This window comes from Pleurodeles waltl, chromosome 6 (genome assembly GCF_031143425.1).
Source record: "Pleurodeles waltl isolate 20211129_DDA chromosome 6, aPleWal1.hap1.20221129, whole genome shotgun sequence".
Lineage (NCBI taxonomy): Eukaryota > Metazoa > Chordata > Amphibia > Caudata > Salamandridae > Pleurodeles > Pleurodeles waltl.
Genome location: NC_090445.1, coordinates 1,658,309,527 through 1,658,331,600, shown reverse-complemented (window position 1 = coordinate 1,658,331,600; position 22,074 = coordinate 1,658,309,527). Strand labels below are relative to the sequence as shown.

Here is a 22,074-nt window from a genome sequence, read left to right as displayed (position 1 = left end):
AGTCAGTTTATTCACTTGGACTTTATGTTGGCCTAAGGGTTCATTGCCATGCACTGGAAATCAGATGAACCAGCACCGTCATTGGCATGGTGGAAGAGTGACGTAAGTACATGGGCATGGTGGAAGAGTGACGTAAGTACATGAGCATGGTGGAAGAGTGACGTAAGTACATGGGCATGGTGGAAGAGTGACGTAAGTACATGGGCATGGTGGAAGAGTGACGTAAGTACATGAGCATGGTGGAAGTGTGACGTAAGTACATGGGCATGGTGGAAGAGTGACATGGGCATGGTGGAAGAGTGACGTAAGTACATGGGCATGGTGGAAGAGTGACGTAAGTACATGGTGAAAGAGTGACGTATGGTCATGGGCATGGTGGAAGAGTGACGTAAGTACATGGGCATGGTGGAAGAGTGACGTAAGGTCATGAGCATGTTGGAAAATTGACATAAGTACATGGGCATGGTGGAAGAGTGGCGTAAGTACATGGGCATGGTGAAAAATGTATGTAAGGTCATGGGCATGGTGGAGGAATGACGTAAGTACATGGGCATGGTGGAAGAGTGACGTAAGTACATGGGCCAAGAGTGAAGTGTTAGTGTTGCTTGAAGACTGTAAGGGTATTAGAAGTACCACATGGCATTTGGGGCATCCCCAAGACCCGCCTGGCAAATTAAACATAACAGCAAGCACCCAGGCACACTGAGTAGCACCAGTCGGAGTGTTTAGGCTAATAGGGTGCATGTTAGGGAAAACAGAGGGCGCGGATAGATGGTAGGGAACAGGTGAATGTGCTGGAACCTTGCTTTTATTTGCAGTTTTACAATTGTTTGAATTGCAAAAAAATAATACAATAGAATCTGATGTGTCTGACTCACCAACCCTATGCATCCACAGACAGTAACATGGCATGGGAACGAACAGGAATAGCATAGAAACTGCAGAATTGTTATTTTAGCAGAACATAAGCAGCACGTTTCTCACTGATGTATAAATACGTGTGATATTTGATGCATAACATTTATACAGTGTGATGTGACTACTTAAAATGCAAAAAACTGATTTTGAAAAAAAAAGTGGATGGAGAACAGCTTGTGGGCCGTAGGTTGTGAAACATCCACGAGGACCAACCACTGAAATCTGGCCCACGGCTCCCTTCGTCGTGCATTTCTAAAAGTAGCGCTTCTCCTCAAGGGCCTGGAGCAGGGGTGGCCACAGCAACACAGGGAAGAGGGAAAGAACGCTGATTTTGTGAGGAGAGCATCCCTTAAAGAGTCCAAGTCCGGGAAGGGGCCAACAGCACAGGTGAGAGCATCCTTGTCTGTCTGGCTCATGGCTCCAGAGGGAGCTTACTCGTCCTGGTGCCATCTACAGGCACTAGAATGGAGCTCTGAGGCCCCATGCCACGTCCCTGGTACTTTCGCATGCGAGTACAGTTGAAGGTGAATGCAGGGCTGGCTTTAGGGCGGTGTGACCGGTGCAGCTGCCCCTGTGTTCAGAAATAACTTTTCGTTTTAAAAGCACCTGCTGTTTACTTCAGTCCAGCAGTTTTTAGGCAACAGTGAAAATATCAAGGTAACTCAGCTGGTTAATGTTTTTGCTGGAGGGAAATTATGTCCTGTCTAGTGGCAGTTTTGACTCATGGTCATGTAGTGCAGTGGGATAATGTGCCTGCTGCAAAAAGTGTGTACCATGCAGATCACAAAACTGTGAGTTAACTGTGAGTAGCGCTTTAAAAAAATTAAATGTATGTCAGAGAGGGATTATGGAGAGGTGTAGGGCACTGTTGGAGAGTGGTAGTGAGGAAACCGTGAAGGAGGAGGCCCTGGGGTGGGTGAAAAAGACTGTTGCACCAGGTACCACCAGCGCTAAAGCTGGCCCATTCTCCCAGATATTGAATGACGATTTTGGGTTGCGAGGATCAAAGGAAGTTGCAGCTAGTGCTTGAAATGGAAAAATAAAAGTGCAGGTACTCTGTGCCAGAGTACCTGCTTGTTTCTGAGAAGTGCTGGTACTCTCCAATTAAAGGTATTACGTTGTACTTGAGAAGTGTAGGTACTCTCCCTCTCCAAATAAAAAAGTGCTGGTACTCAGTACCATACAGTACCGGCCCATTTAAAGCACTGGTTGCAACCCAAGTATGATCCTTGGAGGGAAAAGTAAGTTTTATGGATTGGGGCTCGGTTTGCCACGAGGAGGCTGGATGTCCTTTCTCAGAGAGTATTTTTCTCAAAGGTACAGATGCCTTTAAAGTACAAGTTGGAATGGGTCCTGTATCAGAAACAAACAAATTGGAGACTGCCGTGAGGTCATGTGATATTGAGGGTCTTGAGTACTCAAAAAGAATTTCCCCAGTTGGTTTATGCAAGCTGGCACGCTTTTACAGCTCTTTTTCTTGTGCCGTAAGGCAACCACCTAAAGTGGCCTTACTGTAGCACTGGCCTGGTAAAATGTGTGCCATCCAGACAGATGACGTGTAGACTCAAAGGTGAAACCCACAATGGACATGCTGAAATATCTGAAACAAAGAGTGAAATCCCTGCAACTTCTTGGTGGACAGGTTTGGACCTGTGATGTTGCTATGGCATTGAGAGGGTGTAAAGAGTGTGGAGAAATATATCATAATTTAAGAGCCACAATTGCACCCATGCGCCATATTACATCGACTGATTGTTCAAGGCAAACAGTAGTATTTCATAGCTTGCTGCTTTTCCTTGATTCACTTCCTAGATTCCAGGGTTTCCTCTTGCTAGTTGACTATTTTTAAAGGTGGCCTGGTGTAAGGAGTTCTGCTGGCGTTGTGGAAGACTCTGTAGTAAGGTTTGCTCCTTCTGCGCTGTGTGCTTACAGTGAAATGATGAAGTAGTGAGTTCTAGCGGATCCCTAAGGGCATCCTTAAGATGTGGTGGCTCCTGGTCTTGGTGTTTGAGAAAAGGGTTTGATGTACTGTGTGGCACCACACAGCGTAAGTGGGGTGAGTCTTTTTGAGGTACTGAGGGAAAGGAAAGCAGTCTCTTGGTTATGTCTGTGGAGTTAAAAGATGACCAACTGGTGTGGACAGAAGAGGGCAGAGGTGCACAGTAAAACATATTAGGTCAAAAATAGAATGAAAGAGTATTGTTTGGTGATGGGTGTGAATGTGATTGCCTGGGGTCATGGTGAAATGGAGGTCTGCATTGAGTGATCGCTTGAGTGGTGCTGGCAGACAGAGTGGCGTGTCTCAGCCCTAGCGACTGACGGGGAGGGTTGTGTAGAAGGAAGATAACACAAAAACAGGGAAGAAACAACTGGGTGTAGATTTCGGCTCACTGAGCAGCATCCACAGAAGCACCCTGATGCTGCAGAAAATTTATGAACTTGTGATAATTATATACACCTTGTGTATCATGCTTGACTTACTAAGTGACTGGATGGCCGTGTAGGTGGTGGTGGTAGCGAGGGGGCAGTTTTAGATCAATTGCCCTGCGGTGTTTGTCTCTTTTGACATAATGTAGATACTTGTTAATACAACAAGCAAGGACAGAGATTCTGCAGGAGACCACTAGGCATTTGTTGGGTAGGACTTAAAAGGATGAGTTGTGATGGTGTGACCACTTACTGTTAAAGAGCCTCCCCCTTCAGCACATTCGGTAAGCAAACCTTAGACCAGGAGGGTCACCTTCCATGCCAGATTTTCATGCTAGCCACATAAGGTATACAGTAAATTTAAATGGAACTCATGTCCATTGGTTACCCTGAAACTCTTGCATACACCGACCCTCCTAAACCCACATTGGACACCCCTGCTTTAGACATTAGTAGGGTTTGCAAGCTGCATAGCTGCACTTCTGACAACCTTCCCAGCCCTGCTGTTCCTGACATTGGGTTCAAATATACCTTTTTTCTTTCCCACTTGTATTATTAAAACAAGATTCAGTTGCCCTCGTTAACCCACCCCCCTCTCTCCCTCCCACCAGCCTCTTTCAGCAGAACAAAATGTGCTTGGTCTCTGCTTTATTCTTATCTGTGGTTTTTGGAGTCCCCCGGGCAATGCTCGTTGTTCTGTGATGCGTGCGGCTCCCCATTCACTCACGTGGCTCTTTTCAGTGGCTTCTCCATCTGCCAGAGGCCCATTACCGCCTTGCTCTCCTGCCTCTGTGCGAATAAGACCTCCCCCATAGGCTATCCAGGCCCCGCCGGGACCGCTTGTTGGTTTGTGATAATGGCAACTGGAGCAATGAGAGGCCAGAGGGGACCTTCTGTTTGCCAAAACATGGCTGGCGACGGGCTCACATGAATTAATTAGCGGGGCGGTTTCTAGTACATCAACAGAGACGGATTGGCCTATAGGGGGTTCAGGAAAATGGCTGACAGGCTTGGGCCTGTCGGGGCACCTGCTGATTTCCCTATAGGTCGGCCCTCCTCTTCCCCGTCAACTTTAAAAAAAAGTGAAGGGTGAGCTAATACTGTTAACGTAGATTCTCACTGAAAATGTTCAGTGTTGGAAATGTTAATTATCTTGAACCGGGGATGAAGGGAGCTTGGTCGCCCTGAAAGTGTCTTTTGCCTCAGAAGATTCTCACGTCGCAAAAAGTCTGAGTTTATTTTGCCTCATTACTCCTGACTTTCAGGTACTGCCACAGAGTTCACCAGAAGGGCGGAAGAAGCTACAGACTGGTAATTTATCGTGTTCCTTCCGCGCTGCTTTGCCATCCTTGACAAACTTCTTGGCGCGGGCAGCCGTGTGGTTGCCATGGTAACAGCACTCCCCATCACCTCGGCAGCAGCTCTCGGAGGGAAGAGCGCGAGACGCAGGAACACGGCGCTGGCTTATTAAAAAGAAAGTTCAAACAAGTTGATGCGGGATTTCATATGCTGTGAAAATTATTGTAAGAAGTATTTTCAATGCAATTGGTCTCGCATTTGCTTGAGTTAGAGCTATTGGCGTTGTAAATTCAGAACTGGACTTTTCTTGCCACATAAATTGGTCAACCCTACTTTTTAATTTCATGTTTTCCTGCCACATAATTCCAATGACCCTGCATATAACTTAAGCACTTCCATTCACCCTTTTCCTCTATCTGCAGCAAAAGGTTGGAGAACCCTGGTTTACACAATGGTGAGGCTGCCTATCTTCGAGTGGCCAATGATGCCATACCCTGAATGTGTCCTAGTGGACCAAGTCAGTTTGTAATGGGGACATGCAACTGTGCCTTGCAGAGCGTATTCTGATGTAATTCCTGCACAAAACAAGTCACATATTATCAATCTATTGCCTTGGTCCAGTGGAATCCTCACAATTGTGTGTCAAAAATGCCTTTTGCAGGCCCCCGAGATTTGTGTGCCAATGCTCATTACACAAAGTACATTCTGTAAGTGTCCACTCCAATTCTAAGTGAAGAAGCATATTTTAGATGATTTTTCCCGGGTCATGAGGACACCAGTTCCTGTGGTAACGGAATCATAGTCAATTGGCCATCAAGGCTGAAGTACTACATACAAAGGGGATAAGAAAGAAACTTTTAAACTCATGACAAATCACACAAGTAAAGCGATGTCTAGCGGTCTCTATAAAGCACATCTCTGTAGAACTGGACATTATCTCACACAACACGCAAGGCTTTAACCTTTATTATGGTAATCTGAGCACTCTCTGCCAGAGTTTAAAATATTACCTCAGAAGTCAAAGCAAAATCACCAAGGAAAGAAGATTTGGAAAATAAATCTGGACAAGTATTTTTCTTTTCATATTAACAGAATGCATTCTTGCCTCACATTTCAAAAAGCTCTAATGAAGATTACTATAGCAGAGCAGCCTGAGAAGATTTATAGGCCCACTAAAGGAGATAAGCAATGTCCTGTGTGCAGATGTCAGGAGGGGCCCTGGAGAGACTCCAGGTGCCAGGCTCTGCAAGTTTCACATCATTGTGAGCAGTGTACTAAAGGTTTAGGCACTGGGCTTTTCTTTTGTAAAATAAGCTTATTTTAATGTTACATAAACACCCCCCCAAAAAAAGCCCCAAAATAAGCATACTTCAATTTTAAATCAACGTGCGCACACTCTGACTTGTACTGAAAGAACATCAATCAACAGACAGTGGTAAAAAAACTAAGCCTAGGAGCTACCTTTTATTAAAGATTTAATGGCAGAACAAATGTTCCAGGAGCCAGAAGTGGACAGCACTGGACTAAAGCCAAAACAAATGTCAGTGAGATGGGAGGAGTTGGGAGAAACAGAATGCTGCAATAAAACGCAGGTAGCTACCAGCCTAAACCAACCACAGTAAAAAGGCATCAACAAAGAAATGCCAAAGTAGCCGGTCACAGCAACAGATAAAGAAACCAAAGTGGAATAATACAGTTTTTGGCCACTGCTCTGAATAAGAAAATTTGAGGAGATTTTGTAGCACCATATTCTCGGACTAACTAATCTGACATCAACTTTATTGGATCTTATATTAACGAAAATCTTTCTGCTATTTGAAGGACCTTGTGGTTACCTGTTTTTTTGGAAAGATACATATTTCAGTTCAAATATGCCCCCCCAAAAAAGATACAATAAAAATATAATAAAAAAAAAAATAAGAACCTTGTCGCTAAACCTCAGCTTGAGTCAGCACAAAAAGCTGCTCAAGCTAAGACATAAGCGTGGTTGATTTGGTCTGATTCTTAGTTGTAACCTACTGCCGTCCAACTGCCAACTCAGCTCCTTCCACTATTGAACACAGCATATGTTCATAATTCAAGCCGCTCTAAAGACACCACAGGCTCCTGATTGAAGAAGTGCTTACTTTGTAAAAAAAAAGTAAGTGCCAGGGCCCTCGTCGGGAGGCCACTGCAGCTTGCACCCAGGGGCGTAGCCTGGTCAGTAAGATTTGGCGGGGGTGAGCATTAGATTTTCTGACAATCAGGTTGACATATAGGCCCATATTTATACTTTTTCAGCACTGCATTTGCGTCGTTTTGTGACGCAAAATCAGCGCAAACTTACAAAATACAATTGTATTTTGGAAGTTTGCGCTGCTTTTGCGTCAAACAATGTGGCAAATGCGGTGCTAAAAAAGCATAAATAAGGGCCATAATGTTTAAATACATTATAGGGGAATCAGAGTACATGAAAGGGGTCTAAAGGTCAGTGTAAAGGGAGAGGAATGCGGATTGGTAGGAGTACTAAGAAAGAAAACACAATATTTTGTTAAATAAGCAATACTTTCCAGGACTTTTGAAACAAAGAGGGAGAGAGTGAGCTTGTAATTTTGCCTTGTGTGTATGTAAAAATTCCTGGTGAAATCCAACAGACATCTCATCATGCCTGACTAAAAGCACCTGTATCCAACTATTTCGCAGAGAATACATTTATTAAGGGGGTGTAACACCCCAACCCCGCCTCACGCTATGCCCCTGCTTGCACCACCCATTGCCTCTGCCAGTGCTGCCAATGCCCGTATCAACACAACTACTAACCATCGCACTCCTACACGTGTGACAATTTGCGCTATTCCAGACAGCCAACACTATAAGGATGGCTTGCTTTGGGCATTGTATATTGAATTAATAAACAACTGCTGTATAGTTAATTTCTACTTTGGACAGCCAGCGCACCATGTGGCAGACTTTTGTAAGTGCCGGTGTTGTCAATATAGTGCCAGTGCCCAGCACTGGAAAACACCAGCTCAAATTAAGCACTGGATTCAAGCCACTCTAAAGACCATAGCATAATTCATAATTCAAGCCACTGTAATGAACATAGCACATGCTACTATTTCAAGCCCACTCTAAATACCGCATCACGTGCTCGTGATTCAAACCACTCTCGCGATCTCAGCACATGCTTGTGATTCAAGCCGCTCTAGCGATCTCAGCACATGTCCCTGATTCAAGCAACTCTAAAGATCGCAGCACCTATTCACATTTCAAGCCATCCTGAAGACCCTCTGAATTCAAAGTAAGAGGACTTATATAATATGTATTATGCTGGCTGCTGGGGGTGTGCACCCAGAATTACAAGAAATGGCAAATCCATCTGGGAATAAAACGAAGCGTAAACCATACTTGTTTCCTTAGTGCTCATCATCAGTCATTATTCGCAATCTTCTTTGTAATATATGTTTTAGTTATTAGCCGTTTTAAATGGTGTAAACAAGACCCAGATGCTGACAGAGTGCATTACCTAGGAACAGATTCAAACAAACAGTAAATACATATGCTAGAGTTCCATAGGTAGGGTCACAGTATTATCATATAAAATACTAAGAGCCTGATGTTAAGTTTTGTGGGCAATCTGCTGTCTGTCAGGGGTAGCTGAGGATATTAAGTCCACCACCCTGGCTGGACTCCACACGCCATGTATGTAACTTACTTCTGGCCCAGCAGTGATCTTTGTGCCTTTAGAGCAACTGCTGTCACAGGCGGCCACAAAGCAAACTTTTTTGTTTTTCAGAAACAAGCTCTCAAAGCTGGAGCTTGTTTTTGAAAAAAACAAAAATACTAAGACCTCACATCCTGGGAGTGTTTACTCAGGGTGCTGGCATCATTTTGTTTTCTTTTTGATAAGAGCCAGAAAAAAACATTACACCGTAGGCTCTAAATTGGAGAGGCAGTCTGATGTCCTTATTCTCATAGTCCCCACTTCTTTGGACATTGGAGTAAACTTTCGGACTGAAGAGCTAGTGAGGACACCTTTGTAGGAAGCATCATGGTCCACCTGACCCTGAATAGAGTGGGCAGACTGAAGGTTTGGTGGATCATGGAACTCTGCTGTGTTTGTGATAGAGTCAATGCTTTAAATGGGCCGGTACTCTCCGGTACTGAGTACCGGCCCTTTTTTATTTTGAGAGGGAGAGTACCGGCACATCTCAAGAAAAACGTAATACTTTTAATTGGAGAGTACCGGCACTTCTCAGAAACAAGCAGGTACTCTGGTACACTATTTTTCCATTTAAAGCACTGGATAGAGTACAGTGTCCGCCTAACTCTAAATCTGTCACTGAGTCTGCAATCTACCAAATAAAGGTAAAAACATGTATAGAAGTACTGGCAGTACATATCCTGGGTGAGAATGTTGCGTAGGCTCTCATTATTCTAATGAGACTACTGGATTTGAGCGGCAGAATCACCTGCAATGTGAGAGAATGAGTCTTAACTCACTACAGGTGACACCTGTCGCCCCAATCCGGGTTTTGCTCCGGCTAACTAGCAGTGCCTCATCTCTACCTAAGAGCAGGGATGATAGGGCAGCCGAGCGCATGTCACAATTGACTCCTCAAGGAAATTGTGGTTATTCAGATCTCATCCATATCTTTCAGTTACATTATTCTCACATATACAATGACAAGCAGAGGCAGTATATGTTTCAATAAGGTTTTAATGAAGCAGCTGCATCTTAGACAATATAGCATGTACTGCAATAACCTTGACAATAAAGCTTGACAGGATTAAAATTGTGACAAGGAGAATAAAGCATAGAAATAACGCTACCATATTGTCACTAGAGTCAAATAGAATAATTCTTACCTATGCTATATTAGAGCACAGCATGTTAATCTCTAGTTCTGCCCTTCAGGTTCCCCTGGGAAGACATTATCCCCCATACCTGAGCAAAAGCCTGAAGTCTGCATAGTCAGCTGTAGCAAAGCGTTCAGCAATCAGCATACAGTCGTGGTCATCTGGCTGGAATCTCCCTATAACGTGTATGGGACAAGGAAGTGTTTTAAAATAAAACAACTGATGTTCTGAGAAAATGTCCCTACGTAAGGATTTGTGTGTTTCTATGAATACCAGAGACAAAACGTTTACCACGTTCACAGGCAACCTATCTTACTGTAGCCTTGAGAGAAGCACAGAGTGCTTGTTAAAGAACACAGTGCTAGCCTAAGCAAAGAATAGCTAGATAGAGAGAAATAAAACAAGACCGCAAATGTGGCTATTGATAAAATAATAAACAAAGCTGAATAAAATATATCTAGGTTAAAGTGCACAGCTGCAGGCCGAGTGAGCTAAAATAACGTGCATGAAGCTATAACTAAAATGGCTACCCCACAAGAAGACATTTAGTGCACTACCTGATCAGCCCATGGCCTTTCAGTTGAAAGTTCTGCTGAAATTACAGGTCTTCAACTTTTATAAAGACTTCAGGGGGTACTGTTGGTCCTAATGGATGGTGCTTTAGAGTTTCTCAACCACCGGTGCAGTTCTCGAGAGGGCTGGCTTTAGTGTTTTTGATTGTTAGAAAACAAAGTTGTCAGAGCTGTGCAATTTGTGTTACACTCTTGAAATGACCAGTTTGTGGTCAAATTAGTTACAGGCTCTCAAAAACTGAGCGTTATTAGTGAAACATGCTAGTTTAAAGATACTTCTTGGCACTAAGAGGAAATGGAAATGAGGTTAGAGTTTAATGAAAGTCTCCAATTTGTTATTCGAACAACTACCAGCACTGGGTATGACATAAGTTTTCCCAACTCAATCAGGGGAATTCACAATCATTACTACTAAATGGATTGTTTCTAGTCATAATGAGACCAAAGTTTGTTTCCACGTACTGATGAAACCCAGCGTTGTGCAAATTGGTTCCCCATACCCAACCTACATTTCACCGGAAAAATTACGCAATGTGTATTAAGAAGGCAGCAACAAGCCAATGGAAACCAAAACACCCCTTTAAAGCACAGCTGATCATACTTCAGACCTCCAGAAGACACAGACTCCGCACTGGCATATATTACAGACACAGACTCTGCACTGGCATATATTACAGAGGACCTCATTATGGATGAAGGGCAGCGCGACAAGGGCAGCGTATCTTGTATTTAATCCTCAAACCCTCTGTTGCCTGCTGCTTGGAGGGCAATACTATGCTACTGAAGATGCCCAAAATGGGTGGAAGTATTAGGCCTGGATGAGACGGGATTTGATCTTTCCTCATGAGTCACAGTCAGCCATTAATTCTACTAAATCATCATCCCATAGAGCATCAGACGAAGTTCCTCAATGATCCACTCTCTCACCGTTGTTCGTCTACATTAATAAACTCCCTTTGAACCAGATATATGAACACCAATAGGTAAACTTGCATATATACAACACTGACAAGCCTCCATCACGTTAGAGAAAAACATAGAAACAAGTGTCACTGAGTGTCTGATCATGTCCAGAAGAGAAAGGAGGGCTTCCTCTGTGTAAAAGGATTGGGAGCCATCAATGGACCATTCAGCTGACATGCAGACTAGGGTCCGGCATCTATTCCTGCACAGGAAGCAAAAACTACTTGTGTCTAAGTGAACAGTAATATCGCCTTTGCACCCTAACTCAATACAGTTATCTGGGGTACTGACTTTCACCTTATTCCCAGTGACCCAACAAACCGTCAAGAAACATAAGCTTGGAGGAGGGTCGTTGGGGATCCAAGGCCAACACAGTGTAACAACCTGATTTGAATTCCTAGGTGAACCCAAAAATCATCAGTTAATGAGAGCCCTGAAAACTCATCTGCTCAAATAGGGGTTTGAATACTACTTGTCAGGCAGGATGAGCAAACAAAATTAACAGACCATTAACCAGTGGTTGCCTCCAACTGGATTCGTCAGGCCTGAGTTAGAATTTGTCTGATATGGTACTTGTCTGCATTGGTACTCAGTCACAAATATGGCAGAGTACTTAGGCCCATATTTTTACTTGGTTTGCACTGAATTAGCGTCATTTTCTTTTTTACACTAATTCAGCGCAAACCTAACTCCATATTTATACTTTGGCGCAAAGTTATGGAGTTTACGTCATTTTCTGGACGTGAAAACCTACCTTACATCAATGAGATGCAAGGTACGCGTTCCCATCCAGAAAATGACGATATGGCCTTAGTGTCATATTTAGCCCACGTACTAAATTAACGCCTGGGTAAGGGCAGACGTTAGGGGAACTTTAGTCCTTTTCCCATGGTCAGAGACCATGGAAAGAGCCCACAGGTACCCTTCCCTGGCCGAAGAGACACCCCCACCCACACCAGAGAGACACCACAGGATGAGGGGAACCCATCCCAGGTAAGTCCTGGTAAGTTTTTTTTTTTCCCCCGCTCAGGGGACCTGACTTGGGGCCCCCTGCATAGTGCTGGCCCCAGTGGCCATGCCCAGGAGACATTCATCCCCTGGGCATGGCCATTGGGGTGGTGGGCATGGCTCCTGTCTTTTCTAAGACAGGAGCCATGTCCATGGCGGTTGTGCACCAGGAAATGGCGTTACACTGCTTAGAGCCATTTTTTGCCTCTAAACATTGTAGCACCATAATTTGGTTCACAAGCCCTGGTTCCCCCATGCCTCCCCACCCGGTTAGCGTCCTTTACAAGGATGCTAACAGGGCATTAGCGCCGACTAGCGCCATTCCATAAATATGGCACCCGGCCAGCATCTAGGAATGGCGCCTCGTGGCGCTACACTTTTACAGGCAAAACTGCGCTAACGCAGTTTTGCCTGTAAAAGTATAAATATGGGCCTAAGTGCGGGAAATATTCAGTCACTATTCTTAGTCACGTGGACTGTTAGTTTTCCGATGACGGTGCCCCCTCTGCCTACACTGTTGGAAAACGTACTCCGATGTCTCAAGGGAGTAGGAGCTTGGAGTATGCCATTAGACTGCCAGTCCTGTATAGAGTGGATGGAAGGAAAATCTGGAGGTCATTGGTGTCACGGTCATGACTTATTTGTTTTTCAAACTCAAAGTCTACTCTTCAAGTTTGTTTGTGAAAAACGAAGAGATTGGTGCGCGACCACTTAAAAGACAACAGCGGTGCACTAAACTTTCAGTGGCCCCTCGTGATCAGCTGTGACAGCGGCTACTTTGGGTGCACAGAGTTTCCCCACTGGGCCTGTGTTGAACTCTAAATATGGTCGTTCTCGGACATCTGGGCGGGCGGCGTAATGCCTTCCGCCACCCTAATGGACAGAAATAAAACCACCATACCCAAAATCAGGTTCAAACATTTTTAAGATTGTTCTCTCACCTCAGTATGAATTAGTGTTCTACCGAGCAGTCTGTATTGATCCTTGGAGATGTGTTCTCAAGTACAAAACACATACAAAAACATGATTACAACTAAAATAGTGACCCTTTCTACTGATATAAACCTTTATACGATATTATTATTTTACAATTTCTTTTCCGATTTAAACAGTTTCTCAAAATGTCCCATTTCCCTTTTTTAAACTTTTTTGTTGTTTGTTTTTCTGAATGTGGGACCCTTCCTCAGAATTAGCTCCTGTTTAACCACATCTAACTTGTTACATTCCAGCATCCCCACACTATGGTCACCCTCTCCTTCCCAGTCTGCCGCCTCCACAAGCTTTGTTTTGTATAGTTTCCCATGCCAAGGGCTGAGAAATATTCTACAAAATATTAGTTTATAAATGTGCTGATAAAACTGTATGACAAATCCTGCACAACTCAGCAAGACATTCTTTATTGGTGCTATTTTCATTTATGTTTCTGATGCACGCTGGGTTGGAGGATACTATGAAATTTAAAAAAAGGGACCATTGCAAAGAGGCTCAAAATTTTTTTTTACTGGTGAAACTACAAGAATGGAGCGGGCTAAGTATGAAAACGCAGGAGGATAAAGAAAAGAATGTAACTAACACAGTCCGTAGATTGGGCTAGCTCCTCTTCCCTCCTCACAAGTGCTTAATTTGAGCAGGTGGTTTCCAGTGCTCGGCACTGGCACTTAATTGTGAACACTGGCACTTATAACTGTCTGCCACATGGTGGCACTGTTTGTCTAATTTAGTGATGAGCACAACACCAGTTGTTTATAAATTCAATAGTCATTAAAACAACTAGTCCCTGCCGCCTGTAGTGTCTTCCCGAGTCTGGGAGCATGCAGATGAATTACGCCACAAGGGAGCTACGGTCAAACCTTACTTTAGCATACACCCACACAATGTGCATTACATCATATTTTCCGTTAACCACACCCTTACATCTCCCCACATATTACGTACTTCTTGTTCAGAACCCGCCCAGAACCACAAGGATTTTAGTGTGCATAACATCAATATGCTACATCGCCCAAGCCATTGTTGTAGCTTTAGGGACCTGGAGTAGTCCGAATTGTCACACTTGTAGGAGTATGTTGGTTAGAAATTGTGTTAGTACTGTCAATGGCAGCGCTATCGGGGGAATGCGTGATGCAAGCTGCTGTAGCGTCTTGACCAGGGCCCTGGCACTCATTATGTTCCAAATTAAGCACTGCTCCTCACTGACCTGCAACACGTTCTTATTAAACGTATGTTGCATAATTCTTGAATTGCATTCTTTCAACCATAACGTTGTTGTGGTTAACATTTTTTTTATATTGTATAATGTTTATTATGTTATTAAGCTGTAAAATATAGCATCATTTTGGAGTGAGCCAGGTAACCCAATTCCAACATTACCGGGATGTTACTAAAAATATATTTTCCGGAGGGGGAGTACATACAACAAAATATATCATGTTTAGGCTGGGATCAGGCTGATACCTTTTTAGGTCTGATTACAAACAACTTCAGTTCGCTGGAAGACCACATATATTACAATAAGAGGTGCAACAAGAGAGTGGGCTCTGAGTCAGCCCCCTTCAGCCTTTGGTTTTCAGGCGTTTTTCATGGTTTCCTATTGCTTGGATGACTGCCCATCAACCCACTGCATTTCAGGGGTGCCTGATTTGTCTCATTGTTTTCGATTAGGCTTGGTGATGGGGCTCAAGTAGTTATTTTGTTTCAAAGCCAGTGTGTGTGCTGTTTAATCTATTCCCTTTGTTGAGACAACTACATTTTATTACTAATTCAAAGCTTGTTTGTTTTGGAAGTGCTTTCTGTTCGGATGCCTTAGCCCATTAGGAAAACAGAGTGCTATACAATAAATGGCCTGCACGTCCATTTGTTTAACTTTGCGATCTTAATAACATATAATTGGATTTACAGACTTTTGTTATCACAAAGTAAAGATGTGCTCAGACAAAGGCATTTTTAAAGCTGCACGAAAAAACATTAATAACTTGTCAAAAGTGTTCGCTATGCAGTATTTTGCTGTGTGTGCTTTTAATTTCACCACTTCCATCACACATTTCTCTTAGGTTCTTTTCATGAGACTTTTTTTGAGGGCACAACTTAGCTCTGCTAATGCTGTCTGTTCAGGGAAGGGGTAGTACCAATTCTTCTATTTTGTTGTAGCCAGAAATATTGCTTCATTATTGGAATTTCTTCCTATGATATTTGGGAGCAACACACACATACTAGCACAACTATTACCAAACAGTTCCCATAACATAAAACAGCACTATTGGCTACACCACCACTTGTAAAAGTTGCAGCATTTTCATATATTTTCCTTTCAATTATGTCTCCACCTTGTTGGTGAAGAAGGCAAGATAGAAATCTACCAAGTATTTAAGATATTTTAGATACAAACGCCCCCTGAGACAAACATGTAAGTAACACGGAAGTTCCAATGCTTAGATTATTCATTCACAATTTTAAAAGTGCACTTTTCAAAATGAAGTGGTAAGTTAAAAAATCAAATGCTGAGGACACAACATTGTACTTCTTATCCACCATCTGTAGGAATTTATGATTAAACCGGATTAAAGTGACAACAGCAGTGAATCTATTTCATCAAGCTAAATCTGATGACACCTTTACAGCAAACCTTAAACAAAACAACTGCCTTACCCACCAAAGTGCTTTTTCATGCCTGTTACACTAGAAGTGTGAAGTGCTGGTCCTACAGAAAGAGGATCCCTTTTTATGGGACGAGCACAAAGCGCTCTGTCCCCTGTAGTAATCTCTCTTTCGGCTTCCAACCACGCCCATGTCAGGTCAGTCACTTACATTGGTTTGTGGACTTGCCTTTTAAAATCCGCTTGTTTTCATTTGTGAAAAGCATGCATACGTCATGCCTTTTCCGGTATTTAGCCCACCCACACATACGAGGCTCGATGTTTTCAGCATGGTGTAGAGACTATTTTATCTGTTTATTTTCCACGCATCGCAATCGCGCTGCATTTTACATAGTGTGATCGCACTGTGTTTTTTTTCTTTACAAAGCTAATAGCTCTAACTCATGCACATGTTGCATTGAAATTGCTTGTTTTTATATGCGGATAGGGACTGCTTTTCCCTTCACCACCTTATCCTTCTCAGAAAACACAAGGTGATCAAACAAGAATGAAAAACAGTACTTCGGAAAAAAGTCTGCTAAGACACAAAGGGCCATATTTATACTTTTTGACGCAAAACTGCGCTAACGCAGTATTGCGTCAAAAAAATTAGCGCCGGCTAACGCCATTCTGAAGCGCCATGCGGGCGCCGTATTTAATCAATGACGTTAGCCGGCATTAGCCGCCGGCGCTGCCTGGTGTGCGTGAAAAAAAATGACGTACACCAGGCAGCGCCGGCGTAGGGGGATATGGAGCTTGGGCGCCAAAAAATGGGGCAAGTCAGGCTGAGGCAAATTTTTCGCCTTAACCCGATTTGCGCCATTTTTTTCGACTCCCAACCCCCATTGAAATGACTCCTGTCTTAGCAAAGACAGGAGTCATGCCCCCTTGCCCAATGGCCATGCCCAGGGGACTTATGTCCCCTGGGCATGGTCATTGGGCATAGTGGCATTTAGGGGGGCACAAATCAGGCCCCCCTATGCCACAAAAAAAATAATAATAATAACTTACCTGAACTTACCTTAATGTCCCTGGGATGGGTCCCTCCAGCCTTGGGTGTCCTCCTGGGGTGGGCAAGGGTGGCAGGGGGTGTCCCTGGGGGCTTGGGAGGGCACTTCTGGGCTCCTTCCGAGCCCACAGGTCCCTTAACGCCTGCCCTGACCAGGCGCTAAAAAACGGCGCAAAAGCAGCCGGACGTCATTTTTTTTTACCCGCCCACTCCTGGGCGTGAATTTTGCCCGGGAGTGTAAATACGGCGCACATGCCTCGGAGTCAATTTTTTAGACGGGAACGCCTACCTTGCATATCATTAACGCAAAGTAGGTGTCCACGCAAAAAAATGACGCAAACTCCATGGACTTTGGCGCTAGACGCGTCTAACGCCAAAGTATAAATATGGAGTTAGTTTTGCGTCGGAATTGCGTCAAAAAAAACGACGCAATTCCAGCACAAACAGAGTATAAATATGCCCCAAAATCTGAATACAGGAAATACAGGAAAATATCTCAAGGTAGGCAGAACACCAAGAAAAACTCAGGAACAGAGGAATCTTTTAAAACATTGAAGAAAGGAGTCATCAGACACCAACAGAACAGCAAATAAATAAGCTGCGCTGCAGGTGAAGCTGCGACGACCAGAGATGGTGACTATGACTCCTTGTATTCTGCATTGGAACTGACCTGGAAGAAATTAACAAAGTGAATCTCTACCATGATGGAAGGAGATTCTGTGATAACGACATTAACAAGGAAAGACGGATTCCCCCAAACTACAACAAATTTCCCCGCATCCCGGTGAGGTTGCAAAATCCCTGATGATAGCAACTGCACATCGCCTCCACATATGGCCTGGAAACCCACTGTCCGCAGGGGTTTCCAGCTCCCCAAGTACACACACCCTGTGATATCGGCATTGTACATTGAGACCATGTGAGAATGAATACCCTGTGGCACTGTGTGACTTGGCAGGTCTAGTTCTCTTGATCTGTGGTTGAGAAGAAAGGGCGTTTCAGCTAATCTGGATCTGCATTTGGGTCAGCTTCAGCTCCTTTGGAGAAGAGTGGAAGTCATGAGCCATCTCTCAAAGTTCTGTGGCATAACAGGCCCACTAAAGGCAGACATAGATAAGGACTAAGCTTACGATGCATCTGTGCCGGATGATTGTGTGACGCTTTAAGCACTGGAAGCCACAAATAGGACAAGAAGTTTATGAAGAACACACAAATTCAATATATGACGTCCCTCACCTCCTCTCAGTATGAATGCTGTAAACTGACAAGCTGTAAGATGCCTTCAAACATGATACTTTGTAGTAATGTTCACTCTTGGAAGCCATCTGTGCTTCTGAGCCTTAGAAAATAGTTTCTGATTCGTTGGAGGTCGGATCCTCTAGGATACGCCCTTGAGGTCGTATTCTTGTCTACAGTCCCTTCAAAGATTTATCTATTTTTAGACTCACACACCCTAACATTTTTACAGGCACACCCAAGGCATGTTCTTAAATTCATGCCAGTCACTAGTCTTACTTTTCACCCTTTGTATTGGTGCTAAATTATCCTGAAAGCCTACTCAGTTGCCAGGTGCTCAGCAAGAAATAAATTGCCTGTCAAACCTTTTATCTTGTTGGCCTCTTCAGAAAAGAGTCAGATGCATCGTTCCTGGTTGAACATGTGATGATCGGTGTCTGTTTCTCCATAACATGAACCCTTCTGTTAAAGCACCCAGACATTGGACTGGACTTACCTGTCAATTATACGCAGACAAAACAACCCCATACCCAGTACATGACACCATGGTATGAAAGGTGAATATTGAAAGTAGGAGTAGCCTTTATCAAAGATCCAGGAAATGAGTGCTGCATCAAGCCCACAGTAAGGTATTGTGCTCACAGGGCAAATGGTGCAACTTGAAATCAAGAGAGGTCCATTGTGCTCGCAGTAAGAGAGGTCCATTAAAGCATGTCTCTATGAGTTCTGCATTGTGCTATCAATAGGAAATATGCATCTTAGTCAGAGTGAGAGGTGTACCATCATGCTCAGAGTAAAGGAGGTGCATCATCGTGCTTATAGTGAGAGGTGCATCATCATGTTCAGAGTAAAGGATGTGGATTGTCAGGTGCATCATCACGCTCACAGTGAGAGGTGCATCATCGTGATCAGACTAAGGAAGGTGCTTCGTCATGCTCACCGTGAGAAGTACATCATTCTGGTCAGAGTAAAGGAGGTACATCATCACACTTACAGGGGAAGGTGCATCATCACGCTCACAGGGAGAGGTGCATCATCATGCTCACAGTGAGAGGTGCATCATCATGCTCAGAGTAAAGAAGGTGCATCATCATTCTCAGAGTAAAGGAGCTGCATAGTCACACTTACACGGGGAGGTGCATCATCACGCTCACAGTGAGAGGTGCATTATCATGGTCAGAGTAAAGGAGGTGCAACATCACACTTACAGGTGGAGTTGGGATCATGACGCTCACAGTGAGAGGTGCATCATCATGCACACAGTGAGAGGTGCGTCATCATGCTCAGAAAAAAGAAGGTGCATCATCATGCTCAGCGTAAAGAAGGTGCATCATCCTTCTCAGAGTAAAGGAGGTGCATCATCACGCTCACAGTGAGAGGTGCGTCATCATGCTCAAAGTAAGGAAGGTGCATCATCATGCTTACAGTGAGAGGTGCATCATCATGCTCATAGTAAAGGAGGTGCATCATCATGCTCAGAGTAAAGGAGGTGCATCATCATTTTCAGCTCAGAGTAACATCATGCTCAGTGTAAAGGAGGTGTATCATCATGCTTACAGTGATAGGTACATCATTCTCAGAATGAAGAAGGTGCATCATCATGCTTACAGTGAGAGGTGCAACTTCATTCTCAGATTAAAGACGATGCATCATCATTCTCAGAGTAAAGGAGCTGCATAATCACACTTACACGGGGAGGTGCATCATCACGCTCACAGTGAGAAGTGCATCATCATTCTCAGAGTAAAGGAGGTGCATCATCATGCTCCGTGTAAAGAAGGTGCATCATCATTTTCAGAGTAAAGGAGCTGCATAATCACACTTACACGGGGAGGTGCATCATCACGCTCACAGTGAGAGGTGCATTATAATGCTCAGAGTAAAGGAGGTGCAACATCACTCTTACAGGGGGAGTTGGGATCATGACGCTCACAGTGAGAGGTGCGTCATCATGCTCAGAATAAAGAAGGTGCATCATCATGCTCAGCGTAAAGAAGGTGCATCATCATTCTCAGAGTAAAGGAGGTGCATCATCATGCTCACAGTGAGAGGTGCGTCATCATGCTCAGAGTAAGGAAGGTGCATCATCATGCTTACAGTGAGAGGTGCGTCATCATGCTCAGAGTAAGGAAGGTGCATCATCATGCTTATAGTAAGAGGTACATCATCATTCTCAGAATGAAGAAGGTGCATCATCATGCTTACAGTGAGAGGTGCATCATCATGCTCGTAGTAAAGGAGGCGCATCATCATGCTCAGAGTAAAGAAGGTGCACCATCATTTTTAGCTCAGAGTAACATCATGCTCAGTGTAAAGGATGTGTATCATAATGCTTACAGTGAGAGGTACATCATCATTCACAGAATGAAGAAGGTGCATCATCATGCTTACAGTGAGAGGTGCATCATCATGCTCATAGTAAAGGAGGTGCATCATCATGCTCAGAGTAAAGAAGGTGCATCATCATTTTTAACTAAGAGTAACATCATGCTCAGTGTAAAGGAGGTGTATCATCATGCTTACAGTGAGAGGTGCATCATCATGCTCATAGTAAAGGAGGTGCATCCTCATGCTCAGAGTAAAAAAGGTGCATTATCATTTTCAGTTCAGAGTAACATCATGCTCAGTGTAAAGGAGGTGTATCATCATGCTTACAGTGAGAGGTTCATCATCATTCTCAGAATGAAGAAGGTGCATCATCATGCTTACAGTGAGAGGTGCAACTTAATTCTCAGAATAAAAAAGGTGCATCTTCATGCTTACAGTGAGAGGTGCATCTTAATGCTCAGAGTCAAGAAGGTGCATCCTCATGCTTGCAGTGAGAGGTGCATCATCATGGTAAGAGTAAAGGAAGTGCGTCATCATGCTCACAGTGAGAGGTGCAACATCATTTTCACAGTAGGATAGGTGCATTAAGGTATAATGGTTGTAGTAAAAGCGATGCAATTTCTCATCAAGAGACATTTTCTGCTTGAACCAGTCTCCTGTTTGTATTTTGAAAGCCTTTTTTGTGCAAGCTAGGCATTCGAGTAAAAGTGGAAACCACATTTTGATTCAGAAGCATGTTTTTCCACAATTTTATTAGACTTTTAGAAAACGTTTCCACTGCTGGTGAGTGCTGGGGCTCCTGAACACCACAGATGCCCAGTCTTAATTTAATCTCATGACTCTTTCATCCACTACACCACACTTCCTGTCTCCTTACCTCACTTTTCCAGTTTCTTTTTTATCCCTTCTTTCCCCCTTTGTCATCGGTTCCTTTCTCCCTTTCCAGCATCTCTTTCGTTTGCTCTGGTTCAAAGTCTGATGATAAAAAAATAAGTCGGGGTCCCCAGAGATGGGTGCTGGTTTCCATCAATAGCAACCATAGGACTGGAAAGATGAGGTGGAGCTGACTCTTACCTGCACCCTATGTGGTGTTAAGATCGTGAATAGAGGAGGAAGGCACTAGTTTCAAGAACGTTTTCCTTTGTTTTTAAGGTCCACCAGTGGTTATCATGATGAATGAACCAATGCATACAAATTATAGGACTGACTACGACCTTCATGGGTGGGATACTCCATCACAAACGTGACGGATATCCGCCCGCCATTTTACAAGTTCCATAGGATATAATGGAACTTGTAATCAATCAATCAGTTTTTGTAAAGCGCGGCTACTCACCCCTGAGTGTCTCAAGGAGCTGAGGGGGGCCTCATCCGAAGATCTGTAATACAGCTGACGGGATATCAGTCACTTTGTGGCAGAGTATCCCATCCGCCAAGGTCGTTATCAGGCCCTATATGTCTTTGCATCATCTCTATAGCTATGTACCAAGTCATAACAAAATGCAGCACCTTAATACATTTAAGGAGTATCTACAGCTCACCATGATGACATTTTCACTCTGAGGCTAAAGATCAGCATTTTAAAAAACAAAAACTATTTTTTTCAGCTTACTTATTCGGATTTCATCCACGAAATGCTCTCTTTTCTGTCTCTCTTGCCCAGGTCTATGGCGGGGTGTGGAAGGACAGAGAAATAATCATAAAATGTGGAATAGAAGAGGTACTGAAGACAGACAGCAATCCGGACGCGGGCCCTCGGCGGGAGCTGGTCCTGTTCGATAAACCCACCAGGGGGACTTCCATGGATGAATTTAAGGAGATGCTGACCAACTTCTTGAAGGTA

General features: G+C 43.8%; 1 protein-coding gene and 1 long non-coding RNA gene across 2 annotated transcripts in view; one reads left to right on the top strand and one right to left on the bottom strand.

The window, feature by feature from the left end:
• The window catches only part of LOC138301290 (uncharacterized), a 554,538-nt gene that overhangs the window by 436,754 nt on the left and 95,710 nt on the right, over positions 1 to 22,074 (bottom strand). The gene's annotated exons all lie outside the window — the stretch shown is intronic.
• Positions 1 to 22,074, top strand: part of DIPK1B (divergent protein kinase domain 1B) — a 268,213-nt gene that overhangs the window by 234,656 nt on the left and 11,483 nt on the right. Inside the window, exon 4 of the mRNA XM_069241590.1 lies at positions 21,895 to 22,071. Within this exon, the coding sequence (XP_069097691.1) occupies positions 21,895 to 22,071 (177 nt within the window). The remainder of the gene's footprint in view (positions 1 to 21,894; positions 22,072 to 22,074) is intronic.